Source organism: Uloborus diversus, chromosome 5, assembly GCF_026930045.1.
Source record: "Uloborus diversus isolate 005 chromosome 5, Udiv.v.3.1, whole genome shotgun sequence".
In the NCBI taxonomy this organism is placed as follows: Eukaryota; Metazoa; Arthropoda; class Arachnida; order Araneae; family Uloboridae; genus Uloborus; species Uloborus diversus.
The window spans coordinates 136912378-136932376 of NC_072735.1; the positions used below are offsets into that span (position 1 = coordinate 136912378).

The 19999-nt window shown below is 35.3% G+C and overlaps 1 protein-coding gene across 1 annotated transcript in view; it reads right to left on the reverse strand.

Annotated features, from left to right (window-relative positions):
• The window catches only part of LOC129223159 (uncharacterized), a 38233-nt gene extending 18891 nt beyond the window's left edge, over positions 1–19342 (reverse strand). The window contains exons 1-2 of the mRNA XM_054857726.1: positions 18970–19342; positions 16440–17514 (exon numbers count right to left, since the gene is read on the reverse strand). Of these exons, the coding sequence (XP_054713701.1) occupies positions 16440–17514; positions 18970–19342 (1448 nt within the window). The remainder of the gene's footprint in view (positions 1–16439; positions 17515–18969) is intronic.
• Between the last annotated feature and the right edge of the window lie 657 nt (positions 19343–19999).

Consider the following 19999-nt stretch of genomic DNA (forward strand, 5'->3'; position numbering starts at 1 on the left):
CGCTCATCAATTCGATTTGATTTTTTAAATTCAAGATAATAAAAAATTAATAAAATGCACAACTTCTGAATTATAACTTTTTTTTTAATTATTATTTATAAAGAAAAGTACTAAAACAGAAAGAATAAACAAACACTAATTACAGTAAACCCTCATTAACCCGGACCATAGTAAACCGGACTATCCGGAAAACCATTAAGATGTACATTCTAGTTTTATATACAAACTAGTTTTTTCATCTAATGTTTATTCTAAGTAAAATAATATATGTATTCATACTAAACTTAATTTTCTCTTGTACAATTGTGTATTTCATTATCTTGAATTCGAAATACAATTTTTACTATGTGCAGTCAGTGACGTACCTATCATGGGTACCCAGCATAGATGGCACAAGGGCGATAATTTGTGGTGTCTCCCCCCCCCCCCCCAGCACCTTACAAACGCAAAAGGGAAAATAATGAAAATTTTATGCAAACATGAAGACATGAAATTTTCAGAAACAACTACATTTGTGTTTTAACGAAATCTTAAGTGGGTTAATGTACAAAAAAACAAATAGGAGTGGGGGTAACTCTACTTCTGTCTAATGGAGTTGAATTTCGAATATTTCAATAAACAATATTTAAATCTTTTTTTTTTTTTTGCTCAGTAACGGATGTATCTTGTGTGATATGTCCATGCCCGTTCGTAAGTTATGATTCAACTAAGTTGCTTCGTACGAAGGAGTCCTAAGTTCTCAGAGTCAAATTCAATGTTTAGTTATTTGTTTTTATTATTTTTAGCTTACGTTCGGTTGATTTTTTAGATTACAGAGTAGACAAATGGAGGTTTATGAATGTTTCGCGGTGAGGAGTTTTGTGAAGAGTGCTTTTTTTTTCTATTTAACTGTAAATACTTTTTTGTATTTCATGGTTATTTTCTCATGGCCATTGGATGGATCTGCTGCGGAGCATTTCATCATTCTGTACATAACTCAACGATCCGGAATTATAAAAAAATTGTTCACATCGCTGAGCTTCATGGTTGACGTCACGACAAACAATTCAAATAAGATATTCGGAAAACATTTTTGCTTCGATGTTAACATAAAACTGACATCTGGCTGATGAAATGAACAAACTAGATGACCTAGAAAACGCAACCAATGTTGGAACTGTTTTTAAATTACTCTTTTAAAATCTGAAATTCCAATGACTACAGTAAAGGTGTTTAAATAAAATCACAGCTCAGTTGATCATAATTAATTGCATAATTTCAAACCAATAATATTTAACACGGCTTCCAACAAATCAATGCACTTGAAAAACATCAGGTATGCTCTCGAGAAAGGGGGGGAGGGAGTTTACGGTGCTGACTGGTGGCATTAAAATTTTTACGGGGATGATTGAGCTTTCGTCGGGGGAGTGCTCCTTATTATTTGAGGAAGGTTTGTCATCGCCCATGGGGGGGGCGGGCATTCCTGAATACATTATATACTTTGAAGGGCTTTTTTATATGCAGGGCCCCCCTCCCCACGTAAGAGCAAGGGCGCACCCCTCTAAATGTCACAAAGACACCCCTCAAAAGGAAAAAATACCCCTCAAAACACCCTCCCTAAAAATTTAAATGGCGCAATCTGCGCCATGACCACCTCCCCTAGGTGGGCACCACTGGTATATGCGTTATTATATTAGAGCGATTACATTTTTGGAACTTCTATGATAGATAGCGACTTAAAAACGAGTAAGACAAGGGGAATAAAACACTGCCTAGCCAAAGAAGCCATGTTTTAACACCAAGTAATTGTATCATTCAATAAACGACAACACGAGCCATGATTCATTGCTTCGTTAAAATTTCGGGTTTTTTGCTCAATAGAGATACTCAATAGTTTTAAATTTATAAAATATCATAAAATGGAGCACATTAAGCAAATGAAGCTCAACTAAGAAGAAACGGTTGCAAATTTCTCGGTTTTAGAAACCAAAACTATTAATTTAGTATCACTTTTCAGGGTTGAAAATTTAGTGTCTACTTTCATCTCATTACCCAACTGCGTCATGAAAACGACGTCATATAATTCGTCGAAAGCAGGCTTTAAAGTTAGATCATATCCTAATATTACTCGCATACCACACCGAACTTATGAGGTCGAACGCAGCTTGCATAGTAATTTCCATAAATAATACCAAGATCAGAGCTTTCAATGTTTTCTACCGACGAAATATGGAATAATTGCTTGCCGCGCCGCGCCTTTGTCCTATATAAGGAATTCTTTTTAAGCTGATCTTTTCAACATGTTTTTATGCCGGTGGCTACCGGATTTTTTTTTTTTTTTAATCAATGTATTATGCAGTAGAATGCAATATTAAATGCTTTCGTTACATTGTAATTCCTTTTAAAACCAGGTAAATGTTTCTGTATGGGAAGGAAAGACTCGATTAACCTCGTGGTGCTCAAACTTTTCGAACTTGCGGGTCGCACCTTATCAGGGGCATGCACAGAAATTTTAAGGCCCGTCATAAATGACTTTAACGCCCCACCCCAACCACTATATTTCACAGCACCCACCCCCCTTTTATGGTTAATTTATTTATTTTGTTTCCCAATAATCCACCAAAACTAAAAATCATAAAAATAGCAGAAATGTCACAATTTCGGGACATAATATTTTGTTCAACTTTGTATATCTGGTTACGAAACATTATTTAGCACAAGGAATAACTTTTAGTTCATGCATTCATTATTTAGATATTAGTAAATCAATTGTTTTACTTAAACAAGCCATTGTTTAATAAAATTTTTACCAAGTGTTTGTGACACCTCAAAATACTTCGGGGTAACTAACAAGTCAAATTTATGTCGAAGTGTTTCTTTGGGGAAAGTTATTGTGTACAATAAGTCATCAAAATCTCAAAAAAAAAAACATGAGTTGAATTGTTACTTGTATAAATTTCCACTTATCTTTTTTTTTTTTTAATTTTTGCTGCCGTTAAAAGTCCCATGGCTTTTAGTTGACTTTTTTCTGCCCCCCCCCCCCTTATAAGCCCCAATCACCACCACTGCTGATTTGAATGGCTGTTTTAAATTAATGTCCAAATTAATATATTTTTAGGTAATTCTCGTGAATTGTTGCTATTAAAAAAAAGTCGAGAATAAATATAGCAAACAGTTAGCATTTTAAACACCAGTTCCAGGTTCTGCTCAGAAATAACTTTCTTAGTTTTGAGTTAGTATTAATCTATTTTTACAGAAAGGTAAATATCATTCCTTGAAAACACTATCAAGGATCGCTTAGTGCAGGGGAAAAAAATCAAAACGGGAACTAGCCACTGCAATCAAACACGAGAAGTGTTAATGACACTGTCATTTGTCGGAATTGTTTCCTGAAAGTTGGAACTTTTTGTTAAAGTAACAGAAAAATAATGTCCTTCTTGCGTTTCAGAACATGGTGAATATGAAGCTTCTAGTGATGTGTCGAACTCGGAAAGGTCGTTCAAACATGTTCCTGCCCCCCCCCCCTTTTTTTTTCTTTTTGGAAAAGTGGTTCCTGGTGACATTCTGCCCAAAAATGTTTTCTCAGTCATGTTTTTACTTTCTTTTATATCTAATATATAGAAGAAAGTATTGGATTCGTGCAAATTTTCGAATTTCGAATTTTGACGGATTCGAACGTTTTGAGGTGTGCTGAGTCCATTTCGACTATTTTTGGAAAATGTCTGTCTGTCTGTGTGTATGTGTGTGCGTGTGTATGTGTGTGTGTATGTGTGTGTGTCACGTCTGTGTGTGACCAGTTTTTTGTGACCGCTACAGCAAAAACTACCGCATAAAATCGAACGAAATCCGGTACACATATGTACCCCTATGTGAACTTGTGCCCATTGGTTTTTGGCGCGAATTCTTCGAAGGGGGGTGGAGCAATGGAACGTTTTTTGAGTTACGCGTGCTTGCTGTTCCTCAGGAAGTAACTGGCGGAATCAAACAAAAATTTGGTCCACATGTTGCCATTAACAAGTACAGGTGTTGATTCAATTTTGGTGTCAATAACTCAAACGGGGGTTGAGCTGTAGAACGTTTTTTGTCTTCAATTGTGACTGCTGTATCTCAAGAAATAATGAACGGAATGAAAGAAAAATTTATCGGCAAGTAACCCTTAGTGGGTATAACAGCTGATTTTATTTTGGTGACAACAGCTAAAAAGAGGGTAGCGCAATCGCCCGTTCTTTTTACTTCCTTTTACAAAAAAGGAAGTATTGTATTCGCGAAAAAATTTTCACTCAAAAATCGCCCTTAATTTCCATTTTGCTCACCCCCAAATGAATGTTGAGTTTTTTTTTCGATTCGACCACATGCGGAAAAGTGCCTAAGAATGTATAGACACGCGAAATATCCATTTTGACCATCACCGAGGTAATTACAACGACTTTTCTCGTGACGTCTGTATGTATGTGCGTATGTGCGTATGTGCGTATGTATCTCGCATAACTCAAAAATGGTATGTCCTAGAAAGTTGAAATTTGGTACATAGACTCGTAGTGGGGTCTAGTTGTGCACCTCCCCTTTTGGTTGCTTTCGGATGTTCCTAAGGGGGTCTTTTGCACCTTTTTGGGGGGAAATCATTGTTAATTTCGATGTAAACTCAAGTGGCGTTATAATTTGTCGGACACTTGGCGATATATCGCCAGTCTTTTGGTCGCCAAGTTTTGTCGCCAACTTGGCGACAAATTTGGCGGAGTTTTTTTTTTTTTGGTTTCAATTTGGCCATTGTTGGTGATATTTAGAGAATAAATATTGAATCACATTAAAATAGCGAATAATGGGGAAATGACATTAAATTGGAGTAAAAGGAAGTCATGTGATGCACACATCAGCTCGTTTTCCTTTGTGAGTGCCCTATCTCAAGAAGTATTGCTACATTCTGGTTGAAATTTGGAACATATGTGAATCCATATGTAAACAGGCTTTGGTTCAATTTTGACGCCAATCGCTCCAAGAGGTGTTGATTTTTTTTTTTTTTTTTGCGAATAAAAATAGCTTTATTAATGCAACAATAAGAAAGAGAAATCGTAATAGATTGTCGTCTGCGTATTTCTCGTGATTTTAATTGTATGGAAATGATCGGAAATATTATCTCAACTATCCTGCGTGCCCGGCGTTGCACGGGCTACTTAAAAAATGAAAGAGCTGTTCAATTGATGTTTTTGTATTATTCTGACATCAGTTTCTAAAGCGCTAAGGAGTAAATAATTACGCGTAATGCAAGGTTTGCAAAACACCAGTAGAGCATATTTTTGGCAAAAACCTCTTTAACGTTAATCATATTTATCAATAATACAAGTTATGAGTATTTTCAATTAGCACAAAAGATGAAAATATATGCATTCTCAACTATAATATGTGCTCACTTTAAACTGAATTAAATCTGATAGAATATATCTGAAATATTTATGTACAATTACAATCAGCTTTTTACATAAAATGACACACACTTTTTTATTGATTACGTGAAACTAAAGCACCAAGACTTATTAAATACCAATAAGCATTAATTTAATATCAAGCCATCAGAATCCAATTAAGCTTCAGTTAAAATCCTTAAAAACAATCTTTTTTGTTCAACTCTGTTTCACTTAAAGAAATCCAAACAATCTTAATTTAACGTGTTCTTTTAACGATACAAACTGTATTGCAAAAATCGAAACAGGAAGGAAAAAGAGATTTATTACAATTCGAAAGCTCACCCATGTGACGGAAAAAAGTCCAACAAAATAAACATAATTAGTCGCACATCCTAAATGTACCCAAATATGAGGCCGGTGAATGATAAACTTACACTTCAATCAATAAACATTACTAAAGAAACATTTTTCATATGCTGAAAACAGTTAAGAACGTTGAATGTGAAAAAATAAGAAAGGACAGACGATAAATGTCCGAATAGAGCAACCAATTTTAAACTAATTAAAAATGAAATTCTAGATGGAAACGTTGTTTTGAGATTTGGACAGCAGCCAAAAAAATCTCTTTTGACACAATTATTAGAATTTTATTTGCTCACCCATATGCAAAATGGCAACAGGAAAGAAATAAAAATTCCTGAATAGCGTTATGTTAATTAACGTTTTAATTAATATCTCCGCTAATTAAAGTCGTACAATTATGAGATTGGTCCTATTGTTTTCTTTGGAAAGTTTCGAATTGATCGGTATCTCGTTTGACTCCCGATTCGCAGTGTTTCCCGAGAAGATCGATCTTCAGACAGACAGACAGACAGACAGACAGACGGACGCAAACAGATTTTAATATTATAGTGGATGGATGATTTAAAATTTTTAACTGTTGCCATCTTATGTTTGTTAACAAATAAAATATTTGTAATTAATTCAAGCAAGGCTTTTAAAATAACTTTCAATTTTCGCTCTTTGCTTTGCTTTTGCAATAATTCAGACACTGGGATGGTCGTGAAGTTTTTGCATGTGTAATTTTGTTTTTGTTTGGAATATTGCTTCCTCGTCAAGCATGGGGAGGGATCAGAAAAAAAAGGAAAAATATAGAAGAAAGTTTCGTGATGACCACAACATACTAGTTTTGTCTAGTTTTGTTTTATCTGGAAACATCAGAAATACTTTTCCCTCATATCTTCTCGAAAAATAAAATAAGAGAATTCTTGCTCAGAGGGTACTGGCAGCTAAAGGCATCCTGATGGGAGGTCACGGGAAGGTCACTGTGATCTCCTAAAAATGCTCTTATTCTGCAAGTTCAGTTCGAAAATTCGGCAACTTTGAAGGCAATTTTTTTGATTCTCAGAAGTTTCGTTTCATTGGAAGTACTTCTGTCTGCATACCCTCTATTTTATCATTCAGCAAAACATGGAGTCCTTTTCGGCAAATTGAGAATTTGCGTCCTCCCAAAAGTTTAAGGTCGGGGTGCCCCTGCTGGGGCATTAGTTAGTAGTAAATGAAGGTAGCTTTACCTTCATTTTTACTTCCTTTTACAAAAAAAGAAGTATTGTACTCGCGAAAAAATTTTCACTCAAAAATCGGCTTTAATTTCCATTTTTCTCACCCCCGAATGAATGTTGAGTTTATTTTTTCGACCCGATCGCACGTGGATACATGCCTAGGAACGTACAGACACCCGAAATATCCATTTTGACGACCCCAGAGTTAATTACAACGAATTTTCTTGTGACGTCCGTATGTAAGTATGTATGTGCTTATATGCGTATGTGTGTATATATCTCGCATAACTCAAAAACGGTGAAAGTTGAGGGGGGTCTTTTACCCTTTTTGGGGGGAAATCATTGTTAATTTCGATGTAAACTCAAGTTGTGTTATAATTTGTCGGACACTTGGCGATATACCTCCAGTCTTTTGGTCGCCAAGTTTTGTCGCCAACTTGGCGTTTTTTTTTTTTGAGCAATCACGATTGCTTATTGCTTTCATTTGATTGTTTTTGGCGTGCTATCATTTTATTTTCCCACTGCCACCCTCCGCACCATCACCGCCGACCGGCTCCTCACGATGCTGCTCCTCTAGCGAAAGCCGTCTCCATGTTGCATCCATGTCCTACACACACGCGCATACATACACAACTACACATACACACACACGCACACATACACACACACACAAACGCCTACACACATACACAAACACATACACATACACACACAAACACATGCACACAAACACATACACATACACACACACAAACACATACACGCGCATACTTACAGACACCTACACATACATACAACTACCCACACATTCATGCCTGCACACAGACACAAACACATATGACTACACACACATACCCCGCCCCCACGCACACAAACACTCATACGCACAACTACCAACACTCATGCCTGCACACAAACACAAACACACATGCCCACATACACATACCCTCTACACACAAACACACATACCCCCCCCCCACACACACAAACACACACGCCTACATACACACACACACTCGTGATTGCGAAAAACATAATTTGGATTCAAGATGACAAAATTCAAATTAATTTTTTTTTTTTTTTTTTTTTTTCAATTTGTTTCAATTTTGCCACTGTTGATGATATTTAGAGAGTAAACAGTAAACAATTGAATCACATTAAAATTGCCAATAATAGGGAAATGACATTAAATTGGAGTAAAAGGAAGTCATGTGATGCACACATCAGCTCGTTTAATTTTCAATTGATAAATACTGCCAAACGGAAAATTTTCATCATCATTTGAGGCTCATTTTAATGGAATATCAGGCAACATGATCCGAATCAACATAGTATAGGTGTATCACGATAATAGCAATTTGCGTCCAATACCTTTATTATCAAAGTCTCCAGTTTTATGGTTTTAAACGCAAGACCTCGCTTAAGGCGTAATTTAAATTATTAATTTCATTTTTAGAATCTCTTCTGCCTTTAAGAATTTTTATTTTTGTTTTCTTTTTTTTCTAACAATTATATACAAGTACGGAGTTCTTGAAAATTTGCAAATTTTCATGAATTTATATGTTTAAGCTGTTGAAATCATTTTTACCATATTTGGGGACAGTGTGTGTGTTTATAACTTTTCTCCATTGTTCTGGAAGTCGCCCTTTAAGTCTTTTAAGTCGCCCGTCAAGGTATGACGGGTAAAAATTGCTTCTACACTTGAACAAAGCCATTGCCTGTTTGGTGTTATTTTGATAGTTGAAATTGTAACCCTAACTCAAGTGGATTAACCCTCAACTCCAGTAGGTAGCGTTCACTGTTGACCATTTTTTCGTTTCTTCATTCCCCTGAAATGACAGTGTCTAATCAGTAAAACAGTTAAGCTGCCGGATCGAGTTCCCTGCATGTTAAACATTACTAAAACATATTGTCAAATTATCATGCCGTGGCGTGAGTTTCATTGTTGAAGCACGCGGGCTACTCGATCATCGGCTATTATTTTTATGAGGATGATCTTCTTTATTAATAATAAAGCTGAAAGTCTCTCTGTCCGGAGGATGTCTGGATGTCTGTATGATGTTTGGATCTCTGTGACGCGCATAGCGCCTAGACCGTTCGGCCGATTTTCATGAAATTTGGCACAAAGTTAGTTTGTAGCATGGGGGTGTGCACCTCGAAGCGATATTTCGAAAATTCGATGTGGTTTTTATTATATTCCAATTTTAAGAACAAAACTATCATAAGACGGGCGAGTAAATTACGAAATTATCATAACGTGGAACCGTAACATGGGCACCAGCCAATTAGCGAGAAACGAAATTATCATAACGTGGAATCGTAGCATAGGTACAAGCCAATTGGTGAGAAAAATCACCACACATTATTTGTAAATATACAGGCAAACCAAAAGACCTTTTAATTTTTCTATTACGAGCAAAGCCGTGGGGGTACCACTAGTAAACATTAAAGTATGCCAGAAATTGTGTTTTGCTCAAAATGCTCAATTACTGAACTCCGTTCAGCGATTCAAAGAATGACAAAGATGGATTGAAACCAAATATTTTATTTAACTTATTATAAACACTAGAATTATTCAAAGACAAATTATTTTTAAAAAATAAATAAATTTCATAGCTCTCTCTCTCTGATTTTCGATGCGTAAAATCTCATGTGTGGAGAAGTTAAATATTTTAAGTTGAAAAAATATTTAACGAATACTTAAACGAGTTTTTTTTTTTTCTTTTTTTTTTTTAATCCTTTCTCACATACACTTAACTGCTGCTACTACAGCCTACGGGTGCATTTTATTATTTCACGCATGACAGCTCTCTGAAGTTACGTGTATTAAAAAAAAACATGAAAAGAAAAAATCACTTTACATTTACTGTCTGTGAAAAACGAAAAACTCTTTTTTGATGTTTTATTGTCCTTCTAGTTTTACTCACTAGTGAAAAAAATAAGCATCTTCTTTTTTTCTTCACTTAAAAACCTCCTCTTCAAGTTCAAATTCATTCTCATTAGCTTTCTACGAACGTCTTATTCTATGTTAAACGGATATGTCTTATTAACAATGAAACAGTAAGCAACAACAAAACTGTTTCGAAATAAAAGATCCATAACGCATTGTACTTCTAATTAAAGCTCCGGATTTCGGTTCTTTGACCTTTTGTTCCTTCTTCTAACTTCCTACTCGTTACTCATCTGTTTATTTACTTGTTCTTCCTATTCTTTAGTTCTAGATAATAATCTTACTCGTAATCCGTTGTGTACCTTTTCATTATTTAAAATGCTCTTCCTTAACATAGCAGCTTATTTATTTATTTATTTATTTATTTTATTTTTTTTGTTATTTATGTAGTATTATTGTGTCACAAGTAACCAGGACAGCGGAGTCGGAAAGTAAATGGTTGGCTCAGACCAAGGACGGATCCAGGAATTTTTCAAGGGAGGGTGATATTGGATTTTTAGAACTTCAATGTTGGAAAAAGTACAGAGAGTTTCCTAACCCTCTGCCCCTAACATAATCGAATAACATTTAAAATTGCAATTCTGGAACTGCAGTTTTGAAAAATTAGCAGAAGAAAGTGCTCGAACCTTATTTCTTCCTCTGACGTTTCCAAAGACGGTTTAAAATTGCGTTTTTAAGAGCTCAACTTAGAAATATTCCGAAACATCTCCGGCTGAAAGCTTACTTAAATTCTTCGCAGGATTGTCTAAAAAATACTTTTGATCTTCTTCAATGTTGAAACATTTCCCGTAAAACCCCTCACGGGAGGGACGATCACCCTCATTGCCCCCCCCCCCCCCTTCTATTCGTCTATGGCTCAGACTTTAGGAATTTCAGAGCCTTCGGCTCTGACTCTGCAGCTCTTACGGAGCTTCAGACTCGAAGGAAATATAACCGACTCGGACTCTAGGAATTTCAAAGTGTTTGGCTCCCTGCTTCTAGTCCTTTTCCCCAAAATCAGTGAGACTCCGACTTAGACTCCGCAGCTCCGACGGATTTGCGGACGCTGAGGGAAAATGACCAACTCGACTCTTGGAATTTCGAAGTATTTGATTAAGCACAGTCCGTAGGGCGGTTCAAAATTACCTTTAAAAAAAAAAAGTTTCTCCTAGATAACAGGACACCCCTCAGTATTTTTGGACTTGTAGATAGTAATATACTGGAAGAATTTTAGCTTCCTATTTCAACTGAAAGAGGATGCCCAACCCCCTCACCCAAACTCCATAAGTATGGGAAGGAGGGATTAAAAAATATATTGAACTGAAAAATAATGCTACATATTATAATATACATTAGCAATATGCATAAACATTGCAATAAAATAATTATTTACAAAAAAGCAGGTGGGGAAATTCAATGTTTATAAATTTGTGGTATTTTCTATGCTACGACTAATGTTAAATGAAGGGGTCATTGAGCACCCTCTTAAAATTTGAATAAGAAGCTAAAACTTTTACCGCATAATATTATTAGCAAGTCCGAAAAAAGTAGGGGGTGTCCTGGACTCTGTCTGGAAAAAAAAATCTGAACCACCCTAATAGTCCGGTTTAATTGGGTCCGGATTAACGAGGGTTTACTGAATTCTCGAAAAGACGCAACTTCTAAGAAACAAGTTACAAAAAGAAAAGATGGTATAGAAGCAACTTTTTTAAAATGAAATAACTTATTTAGTTGGTAACCTACTAACTTTCTAATTTACCTGAATTTAAATTTGTGACTGTATTGGAAAACATTATCATTCGAGTGAAAAACAGCGCAGAAAATTTGTCAAGAGTCCAATTAGGGTAACAAGAGTTTCATAAGGTTTATTTAGTTCAAAACAGATGAGTCACAGTCATAAAGGAAACTACAATTCATGTATCAGTGCTGAAAGAATCTAATAAACGAACCAGAAATAAAAAGGATTTTTTTTTCTTACAGGATAAATATCCAAATGAAGTTGGACTCGTCTTAAAAATTAGTTCACATCAGTGTCAAGAAATGAGGTTATGCATTGCCGTTCGGTCGGTCATTTTTTAAGAAAAGCGAAAATAAACTCGTTTTTTAAGCTACTGCAATAAGAAAAATTAACTGAAATATTCACATTATTCATTTTATCTTAAGTTCGACGACTTATTGCGCGTCATTTCATGGCAATTCAATTCAAACAGATGCAACTCGTTTCAGCACAGAATCATTGCTATTTTTACATGTTTTTTGCTTTCTGAAAGACACATCATTAAATGCATTTCAATCATAATTCATGAAAAATATTTTAACTAAGTTTGATTATAAACCGAACCGTATAGCTCAGGAATTCCGAAACTTCGTTCAAATGTAGGAGCAATTTTCACCCGTCATGCCTCGACGGGCGATTTTCTAGTAATAATAAAGTTGTTAATTATTTTTTACTAATAATAATATTAGTAAAAATTAAAAGTTTTTGTAAATCTGAAAAACACATAAAAACAAGTGCAAAATGTAGCAATATGTATTCATTTTAAAAAGGTTACCGTTTTATGTTTCTATATACATAGGCTTGCCAGATTTCTGACATGTTCAACCGGGACACCGGAATACAACCCCCCCCCCCCCCTTCCCGTCGCTAGTATTCAAAAGGGAACCAGGGGTGATAGTGGACTCAAGTAAAATTTTCTGAAGACAGTGTGAAATTTTCAGAAACTATGAGAAGGCTCGATCACCCCACTCCGTAAAAAGTTTTTGAAATATGCAAATAAAAATTATTGAAAATAAACATTTATTTATTAAATAACGAATAAATACCTTTGTGCTGAAAATTAAAATAATCAATTATCCAACGTAGTTTTGTGCTTCAATACGTTGGATAATTCATTATTTTAATCTTTATACATAAAGAGCTAATCTCTGTCCGGATGTTCGGGGTAAACTTCAAAACTACTGGAGGGATTTTAACCATTTTTTCACCATAGATAGCTACATAATCAGGGAACAACTTAGGCTATAATTTATCGCTAAAAAACTTAGTTTAAGAAGGTCGTGATCGAAAACAGTAAATGTCATGTAATTTCCGCATCAAATGATTAAAGATTAAACCCTTTGTTTCGAAAATTCGTTGCCTAACAACAGAAATATTAAAAGTAATCATAATGTAAATATTGAAACAAGGCCTCTCTGGTGCAAGTATGACATTGCTTTCTTAGGAATTGCATCCTCATCTTTATACATAAAGGGCTAATCTCTGTTCGGATGTCAGGGGTAAACCACAAAACTACTGGAGGGATTTTAACCATTTTTTCACCATAGATAGCTACATAATGGGGGAATAACTTAGGCTATAATTTATCGCTAAAAAACTTAGTTTAAGAAGATCGTGATCGAAAACAGTAAATGTCATGTAATTTTCGCATCAAATGATTAAAAGTTTAAACCATAGACTAATAATAAGAGTAGACCGAGCTATGGCAACCCTTTTGCTGCTCATAAACCAAACCATGTGACTGGTGGATATCCTAGCAACAGCGGGCGTTAATCGTAGCAGACGATCAACGCCAGCGCGAAATAAAATAAATAGAATTTATGGAACACGGAAGAATGATCTTTTATGGAGTCCGATTCGTAAATTTGTTATTCGAAGTTGTAAATATTTTGTTAATATAGTGAGTTTTTCGTTTAGATAGTATTGTGCATTTTCTTTAGTCAATTTCAATAACTCTCTAAGCAATAAAAGATGCAAGCGACCAAGAAGAATCAGCAAACGGTAAGATTTTTACCTACAGTTTCAATTTAAGATACCGATTAGTACATTTTTGCGTTAACGCAAAACGTTTACGCCATTTTGTTCACGCCAACGCTGACAGCTCCAAATGAAATAAAAGTTACCGAAAACTGATTGGTTGAGCATGGCGGGCTACGTGACTTTTTTGAATTGTAGAGCCGCTTACTCTTCGTTGTGAATTCGCAATAAAATATACTTGCAATAACTATACAGAACATTTATTACAACACACGAACGTAACATTTAACATAAATTCAGAAATAAATATAACTTAGAATGATCGAGATATTTTAGAAAGAAAAGAATGTGATGCAGCAACGCTGCTTGACTTATCGCTACTCAGTCATCTTTTTGTTCCATCAAGAAAAAAAAAAAAATTAAACGTTGCCACTCACACGAGCGATGAAAATTATAATAATTAAATTAAAGTTTTACGCTCAGCTGCAGACGATAAGAACTACCATACTCCCCCCCATTGGACAAATGTCCAAAACTAAGTCTAAGTTGGTAGGGGAGCAATCTTAGTTATTGGTCTTTTAAATGTTCCTGATGTAGTTTTCACCTGAACAACTCTTACAGCTCCATCTTCTCCAGGAAAAGTTTCCATAACTCTTCCTAAACTCCATTTCATGGGATGTTTGAGATCTTCTTTTAACAACACCAGTTGTCCAGTTTTTATATTTGGGTTAGATGACTTCCATTTACTTCTCTGCTGTAACTGTGTGAGATACTCAGCACTCCATCGCCTCCAGAATCCTTCGCGAAGAGCTTGAATCAACTTAAATCCTGAAGTGTATGATAGCGAATTTTCTGCATGATAAGACTCAGGCATTGCTAGAAGCGGTGCTCCAATCAGAAAGTGACCCGGTGTTAAGGGATCAAGGTCGTTTGGATCACTACTAAGAGGAGTTAGTGGTCTTGAATTCATACATGCTTCAATCTGAATAATTAAAGTTGATAATTCTTCATAATTAAGCACTGCTGATTTACATACTTTGAAAAGATGTTGCTTCATTGATTTGATGTTAGACTCCCAGATACCTCCAAAATGAGGTGCACTGGGTGGGATGAAATGCCAGTTAATAAACAATTCTGAAGCAAAGTCCTGAACTGATGCTGATTTAAGAATTTCCATTTGACTGTATAAATAGTTTCTTGCACCTTTAAAGTTAGAGCCGTTATCAGTATATATGTCTGAAGGTTTCCCTCTTCTCGATATAAATCTTCTGAGGCACGCTAAGAATGAATCTGTACTTAGTTCGGACACAACTTCAAGATGAACTGCTTTTGTCGTGAAGCAAATGAATAAAGCAATGTATGACTTAGTGGTAACCCTTGTTCTCTTGAGATTTGGCTTCGTTATTATCGGCCCTGCAAAATCTATACCCGTTTTGAGAAATGGTCTGGAAGGAAGAACGCGATCTTTAGGTAAATCTCCCATAATTTGGCACATGATTTTCTTCTTCATCTTGAAGCATGTCAGACAACGCTGAATATTTCTTCTGACTTTATCTCTTCCTGATATCAGCCAAAACCGCTGTCTAATGAGTGAGAGTACAACTTGTGTTCCTCCATGAAGAGAGAGTTTGTGATAATGATCAATAATTAAATCCGAAAGGTGATGATTTTTAGGAAGTAGCATTGGATGTTTTTGATCATTTGACATATTAGAGTGCTTAAGTCTGCCGCCAACTCTTAAAATACCGTTTTTGTCAAGAAAAGGATTCAATGATATTAAGGAACTTTTAGCTGGCAAACTCCCTTTAGTTTGAATAGCATGAATTTCCGATTTGAATTCTGAATCTTGGATCAACTTTACAATGCGAGTTGTGGCGTCAAGTAATTCTGATGTCTTAAGAGAACCTACTTTCCGATTATTTTTGTCACATTTTGCATTTTGAATAAATCGTACGCTATACGCAACTACTCTAGTAAGCTTACTCAGCGAAGAATAGTTATGAATGAAGTTTAACTCGCCTTCTACTTGATTAGAATAACTTGCCGTTTTCTCTGACACTTCTGAGATTTTTTCTTTTTCCGGAGCTGAATGGTTTTGTGGAGGGATAACTATTGGCGAATCTGAAAGCCAAGAAGGACCTTTCCACCATAATGAATGATTAAGAAGTTTTGAAGGCATGAGTCCTCTTGAGGCACAATCACAAGGGTTCTCTTTGCTTACAACGTGATGCCAGGCATCGACTTGAGTATTAGTATGAATTTGCGATATCCTATTAGAAATGAAGGATTTCCATTTATGAGGTTCGGAATTTATCCAATCAAGCACTATTAGGGAATCCGTCCAAAAGAATGACTCATCTACTTGAATGGCAAGATTTTCAACTACATTTTTGTAGAGTTGGCTTAACATTACAGCTGCACACAGCTCCAAACGAGGAAGCGTTATTGTTTTTAGTGGTGCGACTCTGGTTTTCGCGGCGATTAAACTAATCTTGACTTTCTCATCTTCAAATTCTGATCTCATGTAAAGGACAGCAGCAAAAGCCTTTTCGGAAGCATCGCAAAAGCCATGAATTTGAATACATTTTACTGCAGAATTTTGGATGAAGAAATGTCGTGGCATTTGAATATTTTCAAGTATCGGAAGCTGTGAAGCAAAACTTGTCCATTCTTTAAGGATACTGTCTGGGAGTGGATCATCCCATTTTGACTTGCATAACCATAATTTCTGCATCATAATTTTAGCTAAAACTGTAGAGGGTGAAATGAAACCGAGGGGATCATAAATTCTAGCAATGCTTGACAATAATTGCCGTTTTGTGGTGACTTCTTGAGCTGGATTTAAATGAATCGCAAATGTGTCTTGATTTGGATCCCACTGAATGACAAGAAGTTTCACTGACTGATCTTCAGCAATATTTATAGACTGTTCTGTTCCTTTTAGTTCAGGAGGTAATTTTGAAAGAATACTATGTTCATTTGATATCCATTTTCGAAGAGTGAATCCACCTCTTCTCATTAGATTAATTAAATCACTCATGAGATTTTCAGCTTCCTGAATTGAATCGGCTCCTGTTAATAGATCATCTACGTAAAAGTCCTTGTCGATAACTTTTGAGGCTTTAGGAAAATTCATCTCTTCATCTTCAGCAAGTTTTTTAATAGTTCTTATGGCTAAATACGGTGCGCAAGCAGTTCCGTAAGTCACTGTCTTCAATCTATAGTCTTCAATCTTTTGATCGGGATTTTCTCGCCATATAATTCTCTGAAAATCAGAATCTGAATGTGAGACAAGAATTTGTCGGAACATTTTTTCGATATCAGCCGCAAGAGCTATGGAGTGTATTCTGAAATTTGATAGAATATAAAATAGATCAGTTTGGAGTTTGGGTCCAGCATGCAAAACATCATTTAGCGAGATGTTTGTGGATGATTTAGCTGATGCGTCGAACACAACTCTTAATTTTGTGGTGCTGCTTTGTTCTCTAATTACTCCGTGGTGTGGCATATAAAAACACTTGCGATCTTCTACTATGATCTCTTCTGTTTGCACTAATTCCATGTGGTTTAAGGATAAATATTCCCTCATGAAATTCTTGTATTGATCATACAGGCTAGGATTTTGGATTAGTTTCCTTTCCAACGACAGAAATCGTGCAACCGCTTGATCTCTCGAATTTCCAAGACTTGGTTCCTCCTTGAATGGCAGTTTGACTTCATATCTTCCAGTGTCATCTCTAGTTGTAGTTTCTGAGTAAAACTTTTCACAGTTTGCGTCTTGAATGCTTAACTTTTCTTTCTGAGGAATAGATTCCAATTCCCAGAATTTCTGAAGAACTTCATCAATTTTTACACTGGAATGGTGACTCAATTTGGTATTTTCTGTACCTTCATATAATTTGGACGATACCCTTCCTGAGAGAATCCAACCTAACTTTGATTGAATAGCTGTAGGTGTGTCTTTTCCACCACTTATCTTGCGACCTTGAATTATGTCAAAAAATACATCTGCACCTAATATTATGTCTATGTTTCTGGAGATGTAGAAATCAGGATCTGCTAACTGCAAACTTTCAATGTGTGACCATTTATGACTAGAAATAAGGAAATTTGGTAATTTCGTAGTAAGTTCTTTAACTATTAGTGCTTTCGTAGAAAAGGTTTCTGAATTAAACCGTGGAGTAAAGTTTAAATTTACTAAGTAATTGGACTTTCCAGCAACTTGATTACCAGTTCCTATGACTAAGTGATTAGTTGAAAATGTTATTAGATTAAGTCTATTACAGCATTCTTCAGTCATTAATGAGGTTTGAGAACCACAATCGAGTAAAGTTCTACACAGTTGCCAATGTCCTTGAGAATCCTTGACTTTGACTAAAGCTGTAGATAGCAGAATATTGCACGAATTATTCAGACCAGTTAAAGCTAGACTGCTGGACTGAGAATTATTAACTTGAACAGAATCACTTGACCTCTGTGCAGAATTATCGACTGAAAGGTTCGATTTGTATGAAGAATCATGTAAGAGAGTGTGGTGTCTTTTAGAACAATCTTTGCAGTGAAAAGTAACTTTACACTTCGAAGTATCGTGATTAGCTCTCAAGCAGTTAAAGCAAAGTTTATTCTTCTTCGCTAGATTCCACCGTTCTTGAGTGCTCAAATTTTTGAATTCTGAACATTTGAACAATGCATGATCTAAATTGCACAATACACAACTTCTACGATTTACGTTTGTTACGGAATTATAGCTAACTGACTTCTTGGATTTCAAAAGTTCCTCTTTGGGATAGATTTCTTTGCAGGTTTTCATGCTTCTGGCATGCTTTTCTAAAAATTCAATAAATTTCTTATACGATGGAATTTCTTCATCTTCTAATGTGAGCTCCCACTGTTTTCGGATATTATCATCTAAGCGTTTTTCGAGAAATTGAATAATGATTAATTCTGAAAGTTTGTCTAACTCAAATCCCAACGTTTTTAGATTACGAATTGCTTCATTGCAAGAATCCAAAATATCCCGAAGAGATTTAGAGGTCATCAATTTGACTGGTTTAATGCTAAATATTTTCGAAACTAAAGCATATGATAACTCTCTTTTGTTGTCATAACGACTAATTAACGTTTCCCAAGCTTGAGAATAATTATTTTCTGTGATAGGAAAGCCCTTTATTAGTCGAGCAGCTTCTTCTGTAACTGATGCATGCAAGTATTGCAATTTTTGTAGTTGACTTAAATTAGAATTATCATGAATAGTCGAAATGAAAATTTCTTTAAAGCTAATCCAGTTATTTATATTTCCGCTAAATGCTGGAAGATCGAATTTAGGCAAATTTATGCTCGTACTTGTTTGAAAAGGTCCACTTCGCGATGGTAATGTAGACCGATTATCTTTCTCAAAGTCAAGCTTAATTTTTTCAATTCTGCTTTCAATATCGAACTGAAGATTTAGAATTTTATCTGAATATTCTTGGCTAGCTTCTATTTCATTTTCGAATTCATCCATATCTTCGATTAAGTTTTCAACTTCTGCATCAGCGACTTGAATTTGATTTAGCTTACTATTTAATTGCAGCTTGAATGTGCTTAAATCTTCCACAGTAACGTCTTCATTATTTAACTGCTCAGAAATTTTATTCAGTAGCTTAGTTGTTACCGCGCGAATAGTAGCTCGTTTCTTTTTTGCTTTTTCATACGCAGATGCAGCTTTAGAAGTCATGGTTTATCACAAAATGAAAGATAGAATGAGAATAAATAGAATAGAATGTATCTATATCATGCAATAAAGTTTAATAGAATAGAATGTATCTTTGCTTGTAAACCAGGGTTAAGAACCTTTTCCGAGAATTACAACAAAATATATCAACATTCAAGAATGATTTTTCTGATAAACGTTTCTTATACACTTCATTCAGAATAGAATATAAACCATTTCAATGAATAAAAGACTCAGTTTCATTTATAGCACAAATGAATTAGAATAGTAATGTTCATGGGAATTTGCATTCGAATATGAATTAAATGTCCGTTATTTACGTTTCATGCAATGTCCTACATTTGCATTTTTCATTGCAAGAGATTTTAAAATATCGTACCTTATGAAAAGGATTCCATGAATCATAAACGAAACAACAAAATCCTCACTGGTGGCTCCAAAATGGTTGAGCATGGCGGGCTACGTGACTTTTTTGAATTGTAGAGCCGCTTACTCTTCGTTGTGAATTCGCAATAAAATATACTTGCAATAACTATACAGAACATTTATTACAACACACGAACGTAACATTTAACATAAATTCAGAAATAAATATAACTTAGAATGATCGAGATATTTTAGAAAGAAAAGAATGTGATGCAGCAACGCTGCTTGACTTAT